At 36.3% G+C, this 19602-nt stretch overlaps 1 protein-coding gene across 1 annotated transcript in view; it reads left to right on the forward strand.

The window, feature by feature from the left end:
- Positions 1–19602, forward strand: part of LOC103781033 (protein FAM189A1-like) — a 50569-nt gene that overhangs the window by 16065 nt on the left and 14902 nt on the right. Inside the window, exons 3-5 of the mRNA XM_008948737.1 lie at positions 8526–8633; positions 16821–16981; positions 17542–17677. Coding sequence (XP_008946985.1) covers positions 8526–8633; positions 16821–16981; positions 17542–17677 — 405 coding nt within the window. The remainder of the gene's footprint in view (positions 1–8525; positions 8634–16820; positions 16982–17541; positions 17678–19602) is intronic.

Raw genomic sequence — 19602 nt, forward strand, 5'->3', positions numbered from 1 at the left:
ATTTAATTACAGTTTCTCAATCCTGTGTAAGCAGCACAGCTGGGTAATTTTCTATACAATATTTGACAGAAAGAATTATAATTCTGTGGTAATAATGCTTATCTTTGTCTGTATTGAATGTTGAATTCCCTGGATTGATGCTTGTGCATGTAACTTAATTGACAATAGAGTTCATTGCTATGATATGAAGAGGCAGGGGAGTGATTAAGTATTTACCAAAGTCTGCCTTTCAGTTGAGTTGTGAAGCTGTCCAGAGATTCTTGTTTTTTTGGGGCTTACTTGATCTTTAATCGATATTTAGTGGGTGTGTAAAAGCAATTAGAGAGCTCCTTCAATACTTTGGTAAAAGGAGACTAATTAATCAAAGCCATAGGTGTTCTTTCCTATATAACAATTATCTTGAAGTGTAGAATTTTATTTGGCTTATGCCAGAGTCCTTTGGTGTGATCATTTTTACTTGGCTGCCTTACAAGCCCTTTCAAAACAGTATTTTGTGGTAGGTGGTTACATATTGGAAGTAAGTTTCAGAGAAACTTCTGGGTTTTGACTTGGTGCTTTATGCCTTTGATGAAATAAACGTGTATGTACAAGATGAAACACTCTCATTCCAAAGGTTCATGTGTCCTACTGCTTTTTGAGTTTGGAGATACTGTACATACATAGGCAAAGTTCATTAGGAATTCACTTTATTGCCTTGTTTTGCATGCAGGCTGCTGTCAGCCACCTACAACTTTCCTTGCAGACCTAAAATTGCACTGAGCTTTGGCTAATATTCTTGAATGCATGTATTATTTACATGTATTACAGCTGGATTCCAGCTGTGGTTGACTAATACAGCTTTTCTACAGCTGGTTCTGGAAGGCAACCAATAGTAGAGAGAAATTAGATTGTAACTTTGTTTTTTAAGACAAAGGAACTCTGTGGATATGGCTCACCATTGGAGCAAATTCGTAGTATTCCAATTTTGCTTTATATTTGCCGTGCTAAGATGTACAAATTATGTTTTGAAGTGCAAAGTTCCAAAAGGGTGAATATACTTGAAGCGAGTGACCCAGTTCTGCCATGTCTCTCATCACTAATGGGAGATTCATGCCATTGCCATTTTTCATTTTAGGTTCTATCTCATTCCAGTGATTTTCTTTGCTTCTGTCAGGTAATTGCATGTGCTAACAGCTGTTCTAAATTACTTTGTTAAATCATTGTTTCTACAGTTGAGTTATTGAAGTGATAAATCAATCACCAATTTTTTCCTTATTCCAGTTTAATACCATCTGACTGCTTTATCACCAGCAGTTTGATAGCAAACAGAGAAAATTACTTTTTAGAACAAATTGCTCTTTCAGAATATTACCATATGGTTTATTTTCATAGGATATTCTCACTGAATTATATCCTAAAATTATATTTTTGGACTACAAAATAGGAAAAACATTTCAATTAAACATTCAGATTTAAGAAGTACTCAGGTTCTGCAATGCAGCCCCTATTTTAATGTGTTCCTTTGGGGCATTGTTTCAAATTTAGTGAACATGCATTTTTATGTAGCCACTTTTCAGAAAAGCGGTGCACTTGAAAATACTGATTGTGTCATCCTAAGGCTCTACAACAAAAGAAAAAGGATTATGTGCAGCAGTGCTAAGTGTGATTTGCTTTTCTTTCTTTCTTTTTTTTTTTTTTTGTAATTTATCATAAATAGTACATGCTAGTAATCTTTATTTTGATGAAATCTGAGAGACAGACACTGTTACCAGTGTCTTTTGCCTTCAGTCACTCACCAATCCATGCCATTTACTTTACCTCAACAGTCACTTACAAACTGGTGATGGAGAGGGGTATATAGAAGAAGGGAGGTGGTGAAAGGGAAGGAGAAGGCTCAGCAGCCTAAGGCACTGAGGCTTCGTAGCTGGTTTCCATGCTCTCTGAACTCACTGGCATAAAAGTAATGAGGATTCTTAGATATCTGGGAATACAACTGGAATTTTGAAGAAGATGGCAGGTACTCCCTTTTCATAATGGATTTTGTGTGTAGAGCCTATGAAATAAACAAGATATCTCTGATTTCTGTGGGAGAAGGGCTTTTTTTAGACAGTCTTTCTGTGCATTGTCAAACTTGAGGAAGAAGGCTGGTCAGAAGGAGGCTGTTCCTTTCTGCGTTTTCCCTAGTACAGCCAGGAGCTGCTACAACTACGGTTGGTAGAAACTAAAATGTAGAGTGGAAACACTGAAGTAAAACATTCATATAATATTTCACAATCATGTAGTCAGCAAGGTAGTCTGTAAATTATGTTTATTTGCAAAGATTATGGTTTGAGCTTGTACAGCTTACATTCATCAGTTAAAGTCTAAAAGCAATGCCATTAAAGAGAAATGAACACGTTTTGAATAAGCAAATAGCATGTAGGACATCCAGAAAAGGCATTGGGGAATCCCTTTGCAGGGCCATGGTTAAGGATTTTAGAAAATTGGCACTGCAAATTATTAAGCTGTCAATGTGCTGGAGACTGTTACTGCATGGCTGGATTTGACTAAGTGTTGTCAGTGCTTGATAGAACATAGTAATGCAAACCATCATTTCTGTCTGCTTAGATGTTCAAGGCTTGCAGATAGAATTTCAGGTTTTTAAATTGCAATTTACCCTGCCTGTTCTCAGAGTCTTGTTACCATTTTTAATAGTGGCTTAACTTTATCAGCTGTTGCAGGTGTCTCACCTGTGTGCCACCCACAGATAACATTCAGGAAGTGCAGCTGAGACTGACTGCTCAGCCTGGGACCTCTGCCAAGTCATGTTTCCATAATTGTGGAAACATGCAAAAACCAAAATAAACAGTTATGTACTTTTAAGTGTATGTATTCTGTTTATGTAGCCAACAGTGCTTGCATGAGTACCTGAAAGCACCAGGAAACCTGTATTCTGAATAATTTTGATGTTTGTGGTTAGTAATGTTTTTTTTTAAGCTGCTTAGGGAGGTGTGGAGTTTGTGTAGTTGTGGCATCAGAAAAACAGTACTGATGTTGGTTAAATTTGGAACATTATAAACTGTTTTTCACAACTAGCTTAGAAAGCTCAGATTTTCTATGAACTGCTAACAACTCATGCCATAAGGTAGTCTTCCAGTCTAACAGGTAGACATAAACCCAAAGGGGAGATGTTTCAGCTTAATGAGACATAGTGCATGTGCACAATAGGGAGGAGACAAGGAATATCTCTTCTGTTTCTGTTCAGCTGCCCCAAACAGAAATAGTTCTGTGATATGTTGCTCTTATTAGATGTGATAGAGAGCTCCCACTTTGTGTGTGCTTCTCAGTTTATTGATTTACAGGAGAAGTGGGCTGTACTGGGCACCACTTAAAATTTTGGCTTGGCAGAATCAGTTTCATAGAATTTAATTTCTTGAGTTTAGTAGCTACTTGAGTTTGCTGCCGGTGTGCATTCTTAGGGCTCAGTATCTCTGAAAACAGTGTTATTTATAATGGTGTCTCTCTGAGAAATGTTGACATGTGATGAGTATCCACAAAGGGCTAAATCCCAATGTCCGCATCTTGTCTTCCACACATAGCCACAGGCTGGAGCAATTCATCTTATACAGCTTTCAGCATTTTGATGGGTTAAGAGATTGCTGCTCCAGAGTCTCTCTGTGGGTGAAGAATTACATTCATTTGTCTCATACTTAAGACCTTACACTCTGCTTTCATTCTGAAGATCTCCAGCTGAGATGTTTTACAAGACCACAAATTTTGTGCAACAAAATTTTGGCATTGTTTGCTTCTCAGTCAGCTCTGAACTCTCAGGGATCTAAGAGTATGTGTATTTTAGGACTTCACTGGATCATAAAGGTGGCTGTGACTATAATGGAGGAGAAAGCATAGGAAGCATAGGATGGTTTCTGTGAGGAGGCAGGTGAAGTGGACTCCTGGTAGATGTAAAGGAAAGGTTAGTTTTAGTAGACTTTTTGCTTTGTGGCTGTTTATTTTGGAAAATGTATGGGTTTTAAAACTTCTACTGCAAAGTATTACTTTAATTATGCTAATAAAGGCAGAACTTTGAGGCATAGTATCACAGAAACAGTATCAAAAGAATAATAGTGAAAACAGATTAACTCAGTAAAAAAAGGAGAGAACATTTTTTTTTCTTTTTAAAGTAAGACATATAGTAGCGTGAAGAAGATTTGAGAATGCACAGAATCATCCTTTGTGGGACCACAATATAAGTCAAATGTGTCTGTTATTAATGAGGGAAAGCAGTTATGTGGGTAATGACACAATTAATTTGACAATTATTAAGCTGTAATAAAAATGGAATACTACAATCATGAAATCTTGCACTTTTTTTCATAAGTCAGTATTAAATTTAAATTCATCTTTTGGGATTTACCAAGGGACCTACTTGGGAAAATAACTGGCCACAGTTAGCAGCTCACAACACTAACTACCTCCTTTTGGTATATATCTGCATTGATCTAAGCTTGCTTCCAGGGAATTCTGACAGCTGCTCCAGCTCTGAAAGGCATTTCTGTCCTCTGCAATTAGTGAGTTGAAGTGTAGCAAGAAAATTGTATACATAACCTGGAGAAGAAGAATTCTACATATTACATCATACCTATCAGAGCGTTAATTATCATATAAACATGCTGAAGAATCAAATTTTTGTCTTAAAAAGATGAAAATAACCAGAAAAATACCCTCTAAGAGAAGATTGGTTCAGCCATTTGTGAAGGGCAAAGAATCGTATTTCGCACCATTACAGATACATGTGTGGTGCTTCCTGGTTAGTGTAGTTCTTGCAGTTATTAGTCAAAAATCTGTCACTATAGCTCCTTGCTTTGGTATTTAATACGGACTTCCTATTGCTTTAGACTCCTAAAAATCTCGTCGCTTGTGGCCAGGTGCTGTGGAGTGCTTCAGACTGTCCCTGTTGCCACAAGAGCGTAACAGTAAGCACTACTGCGTTTTCACAGGCATTTCCTAAAGGACATCTTGATTGTCATTGTGTTCCATCTGCAATCTGCATAAGACCTACACTGGCTTTCTGGTAGCATGCTTGGTCACAGAGGCTTTTAGATCTTGAAAGCCTGTTCCTGCTCACTTGGTCTCTATAGCTGAATAAATGACTGTCCTATGAATTATCTAATTACTTGTTCTATGGGGCACAGGGAGGAAATTCTCTGAGAATGATAAATTGCATGAGGTTGATTAGTGCTTGGAGGTGGAGGGAGGGGGAGCAGAGCAGGGTTGTTTGTTGGTTGTGGGTTGACTCCTGTTTGATTTGAAACAGGTTTTAAGGGGGGAAAATGACCAAAATGCCACCAAACACCCCACCCCCTCCAAAAACCCTAAACAAACACACAAACACCATAGAGAAGTAGTGTTGCTTTAAGAAATACCTAGTGATAGTGAGGATCCCACAGTTATTGCTCAGTTCTTACCTTCACTGTTAAAAATTAACACTTCACAACTTTTCCAAAATTGTTTAACTTTCCTGTCTTGATAGATTTTTGGCTATAGATATCTGCACTTTATTGATCTTTATGAAATATGTAATTCTGCATCATGCATTTGAGACACTCTAGTTGTATCTTCACCTTCAAAAAGATTGCAGTGGAAACAATACTCTGTTATATGCTTAGCCTGAAAAAGGAGTCTGTGGAAAGAGGGCCCTCGTTACTGTGGACAATAATCCCCTACGTAACAAATGTAATGCTGAATAGCAAATTGAGTTCAGCTACCCATGCATAACGAGGGCAAATTCTCAAACCACAACAAAGAACTCATGATCATTTTGACTGTTCAGCTTGAGACACTGCTGCAGAGTCAGTTTAATTTGTCTGTTGTTTCACAGTAGTTAGCAATGAATAAAAATTAAAGCAGTTGGTTTGACTCTGTCTGGTGAGGTTTTCTAGAATAACGGGTAGAGAAGGGGGAAAAAAAAAAACCCTAAAGATGAAAAGTGTTACTTAGTTTTACTCTGTATTTTGGAGTGTAGGAGGAAGGATTTGGGGGAAAATAATCCTTTTTCTCTATCTGTGTAGTATGAAATGGGTGTGGTTTATCCCTTATTTTCTATAAATGTAAGATAAGTATAGTTGAGAACAAGGTTTGTTTTTTGGCTTTTGTCCAGTGAAAATATTTTTGTCTTTATGATGTTGTTTCTGTCCATCCCTAGTAGCAGAATGAAAAAGAGAGTAGTTCTGCAGGAAAGGATCTCGAGTTACATTGGATGAAAAATAAAATAATTATGTACTGTTGCAAAAACCCTCAGTCAACTCTGCAGGATATGTACGGATGAGTATAGCTTGTAAAAGTCAAGAAATAATTCTTACGCTGTAGTCAGCATTTACAAGGCCTCGGCTGCACCCAGTTTAGGATTCTGCATTTGAGGAATAATGTGGACCAACTTGAGGTGAACAAAATTAAATTAATGAAGATTATCAGAGGCCTAGGAAGTTGATGTTAGTTGAGGACTGGAGGAGGTGGGGTTAATACGTCATGTAGTAAAGGAGGAAGAGACTTCAATTATGATAATAGAGTTTAAAGCTGAAAAAGTCTGCTGCGTAATAGCCAAAAGCTGTGGAAGAAAAAGAGTAATGTCTTTCAGCTGTGGAACAGACATGAGGAGGACATTAATGGTAAAGATAAATGTTGGAATAGTGAGATGAAGCTATGAGATCTTTAGGAACAGATCAAAAAAACATCTGTCATGAGTGAGAGAGGCACAGCTGAGTCTTTGTCTTGAGGCATGTAAGTTTTATCGGGGTCTTAAAGAACTTTGGATCCTAATTTACAACTTTGATGTAGATTTTATTATTTAGCATAAATGGTATTGAGTTATACATTCAGATTAGCTAAATTTTTCGGTTATAAATGGCTGTAGTAAGCCACGCACGAAGTTTCTGACTGCTATTGTACTGTTTTTATCTTAGATCTTGTTTCTGCCTTGGTGTTCTTTACCTAGATTTACATATGGAGAACAGAACATTCAGGATCTCAGTCTTGGTTTGTGCCACTGCTAACTGATTGCATCTCTAGAATTTTTTTTGCCTGTTTGCTTTACTTTGAGTGATTTAAGTGGGTCTGTATGATGTTGTATTTGAATGAGTCCTCTGTATCACCTTCTGTATACAAGTTAAAGATTGGCCTTTCCAGTAGTATTTTGCTGTTGGTGCTGTTGATTTGTTATTCTCCTGACTGAGGGGCTGGCCAAGATGACAGAAAATTACTGACTAGATCAGCAAGAGCAAATATGTCTCAGTGTAAGCTCTTAAATGACTAGAACTTGTTGACCCATTTAATATCTGCCTGATTCCCAAGGCTGGCCTTTCCATCTTTAAGTGAAGGTCACTTATGGAACATGCAATTATAGTGGCAGGAGTAAATCTGCAACTTTCTACCATCTTTTCAGTACTGTTGAAAAAAAAGAACAAAGCAAGCAATGCGTTGATTTTATAGTGTGGCAAGTTATTTTATGTACTGGCTGTGACTGCAGTAGTCTTTTAAACTTAGGTCCTACAGAATGTTCTTTACACGGTAAATGCTTTTACTCATGGTATATTAACAATTTTGATTTTGTTTCCATCTGTTTTCTGAGATGTTTTTTCTCAAATACCTTTACTAGCTGTTCGGAATACTAATTGTGGCACATAATTGCTGCAAGTATGATAGCTAAGCAATTGCTATAGAAGGATTTTAGTATACCTGGAATGTTGCCAGCATGCTAGATGATGTTTCCTTTTCACTGACTGTTGAGAAACTAAACAGAAATCCAGTGACTGGAAGAGATGGATGCTTTTTTTTTAAGTTATGCCTTTTGTATAAAAATGTTTCTGTTTTAATGCAAATGTTTATTTTATTGTATGCTACTTAGTAACTAGAAGCACTTTGTTCTATTTTAAACGTTTTGTTGTTTTTTTTTTTTGTTGTTGTTTTTTTTTTGTTTGTTTGTTTTTTTTTTTTAAAAAAACCCAAACTACCGTGTGACCATATGCACTTAGTTCATTAGCACATGGTGAAAGGCCCAGATGTAGTCACTGCTTTTATACATAAAAATGTTTCAGATGCATAGAGGATCAGATACAGGATAAAACTATCTATTTCATACTGGACATACCATTGAATTTTTTTTACATGTATCTCTAAGTTGTAGATTTCAACTACTGAAAGCAATGAAATTTCTGAGTGTTTTTTTTTTTTTTTAATCAGAAGTCTGCTTCATAGTATCTTTCTTGTCCTAGCTGTAGCTTAGAGTCCACTGGGAAACCAGTGATTTGTCTTTTCTTTCAGGCAACTGGAAAACTTGAAATACCGATATTTCTGAGGAAACCTAGGGAAGGGAAGATATGTGTTCCTGTAATGTTTCCCTTTGCAAACTGGTTTTAAAAAATTGCTATGAGCTGAATGACGTCTACACAGTTAATTGAGACCATAGAAAATAAGAGCAGTTGACAGTGTTTATTATCACATTGCTAAATATATTTCCTGTCCTCTGTGTCCCTGAGATAAGAGATGATATTCTGATGCAGTTCTTTTCACAGGACCTGTTATTCAGTGTGTGCGCTCTCAATATCATCTCAACCATTGTGTGTGCTTTGGCAACAGCGATGTGTTGCATGCAGATGGTTTCTTCTGATCTTCTGCAAATGGTGAGTATGTTTCAGTGACTGCACAAGATATAGTCAACATATTGTCCTTATCTGTGTGTACTTATTTGTTCCTACTCTTTGCTTATAAGCTTAAGCCTATTTGTGTATCTGTGTAGTGTTAGAACATATGTGCACATGGATATATTTTTTTTATCTGCACGCCTCTATAGAAATACAACATACAGATATATGCAGTATGAATAGCTGCTGTGTTTAAACTGTTTGCATATTAGAGAGTTATCAGAATTTTTCATTGGAAGTATGGGGTTTTTTTGTTAATGAGGTTCAGTTATACGCCCATGAAATTTTCTGTCACTACATGTTTATTATCTTCCATTTCCATACTATCCAGATTAATTACTTAGCTTTGAGATACTATTTTTCACTACTTTTCTGGTAGAAGAAACATGGAGTATGATAACTATGAGTTTGAAACTGGAACTTTTAGTAGACTTGTGCCAGTAACAGTGTTTTCTTCAAAAGGGAAACATGTTCAGCTTCACAGTAGCTGTTTAAAATAAGAGGAAAAAGGATCATTAGTCTTCTGCATAGCCAGCTGCACTACAGGATACTGCCTTGTTTGGGTTGGACAAAGACAGCTTTCCTGTCCAGAATGAGTGTTGTGATTCTCAAGACTTCAATGTAACATTGAAACAAAAAAGAATTTAAAATCCGTTGTATTTTGCAGGCCAAGTATACTGTTTCTAACCCATCTCTATTACTGACTAATCTAGGAAATTATCTTCTGTTTAATAAGAGAGAGCAAGTGCACAAACCTAATAGCAATCATTTGTAAATCTCTCATATTTTAAAAGTTTGCATAGATGGAACACTGGTGCAGCAAGTTAGCTGCAAGCCATTTACACAGCAGAGAAATATTGTATAACCTGCCATGCAGGCATGGACTGATTTTAAAAACAACTAAATAGACAATAGCTGCCATGGATATTGATTTGAGTTTAAGTGTCTGAATTACAGATAAAACTGTCCTTTCTAGATAAGTGTTCCAGACACTGGGTTACAACCATAGTTAAACAATTTCTTCAATCTGTGATTGGGTGTTTACTTCATAAAGCAGCAGATAAAAGATAGGCACGTATATCTACATAATGCCTAAAAATGGTAAATAAGTGCATTTTTTTTTTTTCCTTACAGTACTTTGTATATTTAGATTGTGCATGCTTGTAGAGGCTTGTATTTACTGAATAGCCTTGTTTTGGGTATCAAACAATTGACAAAAATGGTAATTTCAGCTGATGACACATTGCATTTTAAATGTTAAAGTAATTTTATGATACTGTGGGTATTCCTTCTTATCATGCACTCCCTCCAGACATTTGCTACAAGAATTTAGCTTAAACTTATTTTTATGGTATTTAGCAGAGTAAGAGGCATAAAAATGTACAGATAACAATGAACCCAGATTGATATTAAAGTGCTTCTGATGGATGTGTGCAAGAAGCAGTAATCTCAAGACAAAGTCAAATACCTTAAGAAACACATAATTTTTCTCTCTGTCACTTCATTCTTCACTCTTCCCTCAGATTCCTTCTGTACCACCTGGCAATGCTGCCATTATGGCAATTTCTTTTTGCTTCCTACGCTTTGTGCTTCCAGCTTTCTGTCTTCCTGTACAGTTGTCTTTTCTCCCACCCTTTCAGCTCCATTGACCAGAATTTTCTTCCCTCTCCACAGAAGAAGGGAATTTTCTCTTTCTGCTTAATCCCAGACTTTTCTTGTTTATCTTAAGTTTTTCCCTTTCTTTTTTTCAGGTTACTGAGCCAGATTCCTATCAGGCCTAAGTGAGCATAACTTCCCTGGGGCTACACTGACTTAGACCAGCTGAACTCTGACTTGAAGAGTTCTTTTTCTTTCACCACTTTCAGTCTCTTCTCCCATGATTTGCAGTTCCCTTTTGCTCTACTGCACCCAGAAATCTGATTTACTTCCTTTTTTCTTGCGTGTTAATGCTTGATTTGTACTTTCTCCTTTTCCTTTTTATGAAGGTATATATCTCCTCTTAGCAGGGTTGTACCATGCTGGAAGTTTAAGACAACTGCAGCAAAAGATACTACCCCTCTTAGATGAAAATGTTTTAATTATTGTGCTATTCTTTTACTCTGTTCTTACAGTATTCGAGAGCTACGTAGGCTCTCCTGTAGCAAGAGACGAACATTTAAAACCTAGCTAGCCAAAGCATGATGCAATAGGGAACATCCTCCTTGGACATCATTAGGTTATCACTAGGTCACCAGTTTTGTGATTCATGTGTTAGTGTCCTTGTCTAAGAAATTAAGCCTTTCAAACGGTGTGCAAATTTCAAATAATTTCAAGTTTTCTTCTGAAAAGAAGAAAACAGAAGCATCTTCAGGTTTTATTGCCTAGCAACATAGAGCTAACATACACTACAGTCTCAAGAAAATTCACAGTGATGTTTCATGAGTACCTGCTTTCTTGCTAACTTTTGCATACAGTAGTGAGTATCTGATTCATAGAAGCAAACTAACAATATTTTATTGGAAAATGCTACCTTCTGATGGACCAATCTCTTAGCAAAAAGGCCCTGAAAAAATATAGACACAAGTTGTCTGGTAGTAAGCACAGATTAAATTTTCCAATAAATTTAAATTGTGACTTTTTTTTTAAAAAATAATCCTACCAAGCAAATATTTATTTTAAAATGTTAAGTAAAAAATAGTGCAAATTATTTTTATTGCATTTTATTTTAATTTCCTGTAGTTTTTGCTTTGGTACTGCCATATGGGGGACAAAAACTTGTTTTCCTAGCTTGTTTCTTTTTTGATTTGACCATTTCAGAAAGTACCCCAGTTTTATTCACGTCACTTTAACCTTTCTTACCTTATTAAAAACATATAGTTGCTCAGGGGAAAAAAAAATAAAATATATATATATCTACCAATTGTACTAAAGCTGCAAGAGTAAGTAATACCATAGTTAGGGACTGGAATTACATTTGTGATGCATTTCACTGCTTCAGACAGCTTAAGGCTGCACTCCATTTCAGGGCTTCTCAGAATTGTTCTTTCTATGTGCACACCCCTCCAACAGATAAATAAGAAACCTGATGATATCAAGGTTCTGTAATGAAGAAACATCTTTTAATAACCAAACTGTCACTTCCATTATATGTCTTTTTTTTTGCCTAAGGCAGTTGCAATTTGCATCTTCTCTGATGAATGCTTACTGCAAAAAGTCACCCTGTTTTCTTCAAAAGGTAGCTGCCTGAATTAGATGAAGAAATACACCAGTCCTCTTCCTGCTCCATATATCTAATCTGGAGTACTTATCCTGGAAATATTGGAACTGACATCATTCAGTGTGTTCTGATCTTATCACCATCACTGTTAGTAACTGCACGTCATGTTGTGTGGTAGCTAAACCCATCTGCTGTTTTGTAGAGGAAATAAGGTAACGTTGACAAATGCAAGTTGTAACACTTAATTACTGTTTTCATCAGCAATGATGATAATTCCGCATGTCATTAACTTAATAGGCTGTAGTTAATATTTATACTCAAACACCTCAAATGAAGCACCTCTCTGTGAGGCTAATATCCTGCTGGCATTGTTTAATCCCTTATCCCAGTAAAGTAGTAGAGAAAAAAAACCACTAAATATTAAATTTTTTTGGCACAAAACTCCCTTAAAGGTTCTCTAAAGCCCAGATGACAGTCCTTTTAGAAATATGTGTTGCAAATGATGTACATCCATAGAAACATCCTAAATGTAAACATGGTTGGATAAATACTTCCCTCACCCCCACCACAAATAAAAAGGTAAAATGGACACCTTGGTGTAGGAAAGCTTTTGACAGTTTGAGAAAATACCACTTTCTGTTTCACATTTTCATGGTAGAATAAGAATAATTAATATTTAGAACTATGTAAAATACAATCAATACTTCAAGAAAGATGTAGTGTCACAGACCAGTCTCTCTGAGACTACAGAGCTAATGGCTTGTGATGGTGATAAGAACAACAACTGGAAACAGTGAAGCAGAAAAATTAGAGTCTGTTTTCCGTATCAAAATATCTTCTATATTGCAATTTCCCTCTAAGATCAGGGACAAATTAGAAGAGTCAGCCATGATCCTTCTGTTCTTGCAGACAATTAGGATCTACATTACCCTCTGGGAGATAGTGATTCCAGTGTTTCAGAAAAAGAAAAAAGCAGCATGTCCAGGAGGAGGATAATTAATTGAAGACAGAATTAAAGACCCAAGTATATTGCAAAGAGCTTTTACTGTAGATAACATGTCAATATTTAATTATGTGCAATTACAAGTTTTTCTTTCCCATGAATGAAATGAGGATAAGGAACCTTGGAGTCTCTGAAGGATTCATTTCCAGGTTACTCAATAAATGTATTAAATGTGATACAAAAGGCACAGGTAATGACATGCAGATGTGGGAACTTCAAGTCTGTCAAAGTTAGGCATGCCCAATTAAAACGCAAATTTTGTGTGCACTGTGTCGCACGTCCGTTTAGCACATGCACAGATCTATGAATAATGCCTATCAGATATCAGACACATCCCACAGACTAAAGCCCATCTTTAGTCCAACGATGAGAAAAAAACTGCATGTGTATAATAGTTTGAATGGCAAGCTTCAAACATAAGGCTGGCTAGTTTCTAAAAGGAGAGCATAAATTCTAGATCTGTTATTTTGTTTCCCATCAGATTTTTGAAAGCTCCCAGCATTCAACAGCTCCAAGTAGTCAGCAGAAACGATTACATATTTGGGATTTCCAGAGCCAGGAGATATATATTTACACCTAGTAAATATGTTCAAAATATCTGTTGATAGCTATAAAGTTACGCAAAACTTTTAACGCCGGTGGCTGTTTACAGTGGTTCCCAGGGTGGTGTTTCCTTGTCTGCGACCATTTTCTATGCATTGCTTCTGCAGTGGCCACTGATACATCCCCGGGGCCTGGCTAGGAGACCTGCTCTGTGAGTTGTTCCATAGCGTGAGCTATAGCTTTTGAAATGACATTGAATGCAGCTTAATCTTGCTGACACATGTGACCAAGCAGGCCACCCCATTTTCACTTTGGCGGTTCTTGTTGTTGTCTATCCTACTTGCCATGAACCTTTTGAGACTGATTATTTACTATATGCTGTCTTTTAATACCAGCAACGTCTGTTTCCTTGTGAAAGCATTTGTCAGTATTCCACCTAGTACAGCTTTGACAGCTATTTGCATTTTCTTAGCTAGGAACTTTGTATGAACGCTTTGCTGAGCCCCTGCCAGCCTTCACCATTTGAGACTAACCTGTAAAGACTTGTAAAATACATTTTACTGTAGGAGGAATAAACTTTTGCAGGCTAGTAGAGGTCAGTAGATAAGGTAGCATGGAAGAAGTTATGTGATTACCTTAAGCTTAATAGCTTTCTGATTGTTTTCTCAAGGATGTCTGTTCTTTGTGATAATCCCTTATATTTGCTATTGTTTCATTTCCTGCCAGTCTCCCTCTTACAGCCTCTTTCACTTTAATTTCTCTGCCTTCCAGCAGGATGATATCACACAGGTAAACTGTTGTTCATAAACACACACCCCAAAATGTGCGCATCTTTCATATCTGTTTTGCCACTCATTTTCAGTGTTGGTCACACAGAGTTTGTTGCCATGATTTGTATTCACAGTAAAGGTTCTTGAAAGGGATGCAAGTGGTTCTGTTGTTAAAGTGAATTGCATCTAAACATTAGGTGTTTCCCTCCTTGAACCACAGCCTCTTCTACCCTGTGTAAGACCTTTCCCTCCTGTCACATTCCACAAGATGTATGCTGATAGTTCACTCACTGTAAAAGTGCTATGTGTTTAATTGCCTTGGTCTGAGGAGTGTTAAGGGTATCGCTATATGGATGACTGAAACAAGCTCCAGGGAACTCAACTGAAGGGATGGAACTACACGGTCTCTGGTGCAAACCAAAGCTTGAGTTCCATGGCAGTATATGGAAATAGTCTGGGAAAAAGAAAGTTGTAAAAACAAGTTGTTTTGTTTCCAGACTGTAAAAAGTGACCAAAATTATCAAGTCTACAAGGAAAATGAGTGTAGTCCTGAGTTTGGTGGAATCAAATAGGGCAGAAAACGTGAGCCAGAGAATACAGATACTTGTTATGATAAATTTTTATATTGTTTTTAGGTCATTAAGTTGAAGTTTGTCTTGCTTCCTTTTCTCCTAAAAGATTCTTCAGTGTTTTGGCCATGGTAGCAGACTGATCATTCTTGATGAGTATCACTTAGGGCAGAAGTTTGGTGTTTAACAGTTAGTATTAATGTAATGATACAGTTTGGGAGACGGCTGTTAACAAATCAGGTGAATTTAGACTGAAAGACTGCAATAACATAGTTTTATTCTGTTAGACAAACCTGTAGAAATGTCTGATATTAGTCAGGATAAGAGCATCACATCTCGCATCCGGTATCATATGTGATGAGGAGTAAATCAGGTAGATGTCATGTCTTTTATTCCTGTATCATCAGTAGACTACAACGGCTTAAAAGTCATTGATTGGCTGTAAGATATAATGATACAACATATTCTGCAGAGGAGGTTCTTTGTTTGATAGTTACTTGTAAAAATATCTCTAGAGCACCCATTAGTAAGCAAAGATTAGTTCATTTTCACAAGTTAAATTGCTCCTCCTGATCCTCTGTTTTGTTGCATGATTACAGTGTGAAACATTACCTTTGAAACAACACGCATAGAGTGTGTTCAGTAGAATTAAGAGGTAACTCAACTTTTTCAATACTGAAGGCAAATACAATTTCCATGGTAGTGTAAATTCAGCATAACTGCACCAAGTTACATTTGAAAAAGAGAAAAATATAAAGCTGTGACATTAAAAATTAAGGTAACTTACTTTCTATTTCGTTTCTATTATCTCCTAAGCATCTGAATTTTCCCTCTTATTTCATTGCTGCTTAAGTCTTTGTTGTGGATTAAAACAAATAATCATGGAACAAGACAACAGTGCAAAGACATATATACTCTTGTTCCAGTAAAAAAAAAAAAAAAAAGAAATGTGCCTTCAGCAAATTTTCTTAGCTCACTTGTTTTAAAAGGCAAAGAGCTAAAGTCATCTACTGATCCAAGAAAAGTGATCTGACAGCAGAAGCTTAAGAAAGAATTCTTCTGTGGTTTTGGATTGGTTTTTGATTCCCTTTTATCCATGTGGACCATATAAAGCCAGGTCAAACTGTCTAGGTTCCATGTGATCTGCAGGATTTTCCATATTTGATCTTGAAGAAGTTTAAGCTTTTGCTAGAAGACTTATTAAGTTAGTGTTTCTGATACTGTGAAAGAATCAAAACTGCTTCTTGATATCACTGCTATGCTGCAGACTGATTAGGTTCCTGCCACAAATATTGATGGTAGTTCTCAGTATTACTAGTTTTTATTATCCAATATAGTTATTTTGAGATGTTTATATGGAATAAATTTTTTTCTTACTTTCATACCAGTATTTAAAACCTTTATACCATGATTAAGTGTACAGTATCTGCATCACCAAACCACAAACGGCTATGGAGAATATTTCATTTTTGCAAGAATAATAAAGAATAGGTATAAATGGCTCCTTTTTTGGAGGTGAATAATAGGTGGGGTATTTGTAGTTGTCTTATTAAAAATTTGATGAATATGTGGTAGCTAGTTTCTAGTTTATTCGGGTTTTTGTTTTTTTTTTTTGGGGGGGGCGGTGTTTTTACAAGCCTAAGGCACTTCATATTAGAAAGAAAAGCATGCAAATAGTTATTTTAGTAGTTATATCTATTGTCCATTGATTATTAAAATACAGCTGATTAAGTAAGGCTGTAATAATATGTATTACAAGGTAGAAGTATTTCTTGAAGAGTTATTTAATTTTAAATGTCTGTGTTCTGCATCATAAGAGTGACTGGTTTTGAGGCACAGGCCTATGTCTTTAGTAAACCTTGTGTTGTATTTTGGTAATTTGATACATACTCCTCACTGATCTCAAGTATTCTTATGCTTCCTGAAGTGTCTCTTCCTTTTCAGTGTGGATATTAATGAAACTGGATATTGGTCAGGGTTGCTAATATTGACCTTTTATTAGAATTTTTATGATTTGAAATTTTTATAATTTATTATGTGATTATCTTTCAATCATCTGAAGAATCTTGACCTGTTCATTTTCAGTTTCTGCCACAGAGGCCACATTCTACCAATCCTGACTGCATGACTCCACATGGAACTATCCTGCATCAGACCTTGGATTTTGATGAGTTCATACCACCGATACCACCTCCACCCTACTACCCACCGGAATATACCTGCACACCAGTGATAGAGGCACAGAGGTGATTCTTCTTCCCTGTAGTCATTGCGTACTTATTAGGTACAGACTGAGGAATACAAAGCCAAGTAATGTCCTTCATTTACATAGGTGCTTCTTTTCCAGAGATTATTACATACCTTTTTTTTTTTTTTTTTCAAATTTGTTAGAATGCACCTGGAAATATTTGTGTTAAAGCACTGTTGCAATAGAGAAGTGATTGAACTGAGGTAAAAGAAGTATAACAATATCTGAACTTAAAGCAGAGATCAGCTTATAGGTGACCCTGTTGTTGACATACACTCGAATATGAAATAAATTTTCTAAGGAAATATTGCAGTTGATGTATATTAATGAGGAGGAGCAAAAGACATTAACGACTGCAAAACAGGCTGGTACAGATCGCTGGCATCCAAAATGAATTCCAATTTTTAAAGCTACCCTTGTGAATGAGGACTTCATTTTGGTTGTCTAATGAATTTCTTCAGTATAACTCTTTGTACATCACTGTGGTGTAAGTAATAGTTTACTGAATAAATCTGAATTTCCTAATAGTCAAGTTTGCTTGTTTGTGTTTTTAAACAGAGGTCTTCATTTGGACTTTCCGGATTCCCCATTTAGTGCGTTATATGAAGTAACCATTAACAGCCCAGGGATGCTGTATCCACCTGAGCTGCCCCCTCCCTATGAGGCAGTGATTGGGGAGATACCAGCCAGTCAGGTAAGGAAAGCCAAAGGAAATGCTTTATATAGTCTTTAAATTTTCATGATGCAAAACAACTTTAGATCAATTTTGTGATCTAAATGAGGAGTTAATTGTACTTAAGTGGGGGAAAAAAAACATTAGAAAATATTTTCAGACCATTTTCTTTAAAAGGGTTTAACTAACAAATTTTCCTTAATGTGTAGTCTCCCTAACTTCTTGCGTGTGTTTGGGCAAATGCTTATGTGAGGAGTAGCATTTCAGCTGATACCATCTGTTAAAAAAAATTGTATGATACTGGACTGTCAGTAACAAAAACCTGGAAGAATGGACTTGAATTACGGAAGCACAGTGATTTTCCTTGTTTGAAAAGGATGATGTTTTAAAATGAGACTACACCTTTTCATTTCTGTAGGTAGTAAGACTCATTGATCAGGAAGCAGTTTTATTTTCTTAAAACCCTGTACAGTTATCAATTTTTTTTTTTTTTCAACTACTGAGGATAGTGGATCTGCCTCGCTTGTTTATACTACTTTTAGTTGGAGCTCAGTGCAACAATGTAGGTTTAATAAGGAAAAATGTATCTGTGTGTCTTGTGACATGTAATGCTAATAACTTCTCTATGTTTGTGTATGTGTGTATATAGCATAGAGCTCATGGGACATTTAGATTTGCTCTGCGTGTGATCTGAGCCAAGATAATTACAAATTCCCTTTTTAAACTCCATGTGTAGGTAGAATATGTACTTGCAGATTCCTGACAAAAATCTCTGTAAATGACCTCATATTAACAAAGCTAAAAATACACATTAGCAGTCCCTCCACTTATGTCAGATTTCACATTGTGTTCTGGAAACATACCTGGAGTATCTGGTAATAGTATAGGTTCTTCTAATGACATGCTCTAGTCTAGGGATGTGTGCTTAGTATCTGTCACTTATACTTTTGACTGGTGCAACTTTTAAAAGCTTATACTGTTATAGGACAGAAACAGTTACTCTTGAGAGTGTGTGACACCTTTTTTCTGAAGTTTCAGAAAGTATCCAGTATACTTCAGACGAATATTTACATTATACTTTTTGCCTTATTTTTTTTCTACACAGTGTCACTCAAATGAAACTAGAATTACAATGTACCTGCATGTACAGCCAAAGCTGATCTGAGCAAAGTTTTGCTTGAAGTGATTTGTGATAATTGAATCAGCTATCACAAGTGGAAGGTACTTAAAATTGTATTTAGAGACTGTGATTTCTTGCAAACATCAAAACTCAAGATGTCAAACTGCTCATCAGTTATTAATAGCACACTGTGGCACCAGGTGAGTTCAGGTTCCAGATTGCACCCACATTACAGAGGGAAGTACTTCACATTTCCCCAGAGTTCCCAAACACTGAAAAGTTGGCTAGTGATTTTTTTTTCCACATTCGGACAAACCACAAAACTGAAGAAGTTATATAATTTTTTTTCTTTTATACACAAGATTATTAAGATAATACAGAAGACAAATTTCTAAGGTGAAAAAAGTGTTGAGATGCACAGTCTCTGACAAAAATGCAATTAAAAAGCTCCAAAAAAAGCCTAACTTCCCAGCTTCTCTGACTGACAAAGCAGCTTCTGACAACTCTTCTAATCCTTGCCTTGTATCAGACCTTCAGTCACCTGCCACAATAAACATGCAATGTTTGCCTTGCACTACTGATTTATTTGGCTATAATAAAATGAATTGGTGTAAACTGCTTTTGAGTAAAGTTCTTTTTTGAACAGCAAAATTGGAGTTTCCAAGTCCATCTCCTTTCTGAAGTGCTTTTTATCCAAATTCCATCCTTTTTGCTTTACAGTAATTTAGAGGAACCTGCAAGCCCTGGAGGAGCTGACATATTTCAGTGATTAAAAAGAAATATTGGCAAATGTGATATGAATTATACATGGTTTGGGGGGAAAGAG

This window comes from Merops nubicus, unplaced genomic scaffold (genome assembly GCF_000691845.1).
Source record: "Merops nubicus isolate BGI_N331 unplaced genomic scaffold, ASM69184v1 scaffold26311, whole genome shotgun sequence".
Lineage (NCBI taxonomy): Eukaryota > Metazoa > Chordata > Aves > Coraciiformes > Meropidae > Merops > Merops nubicus.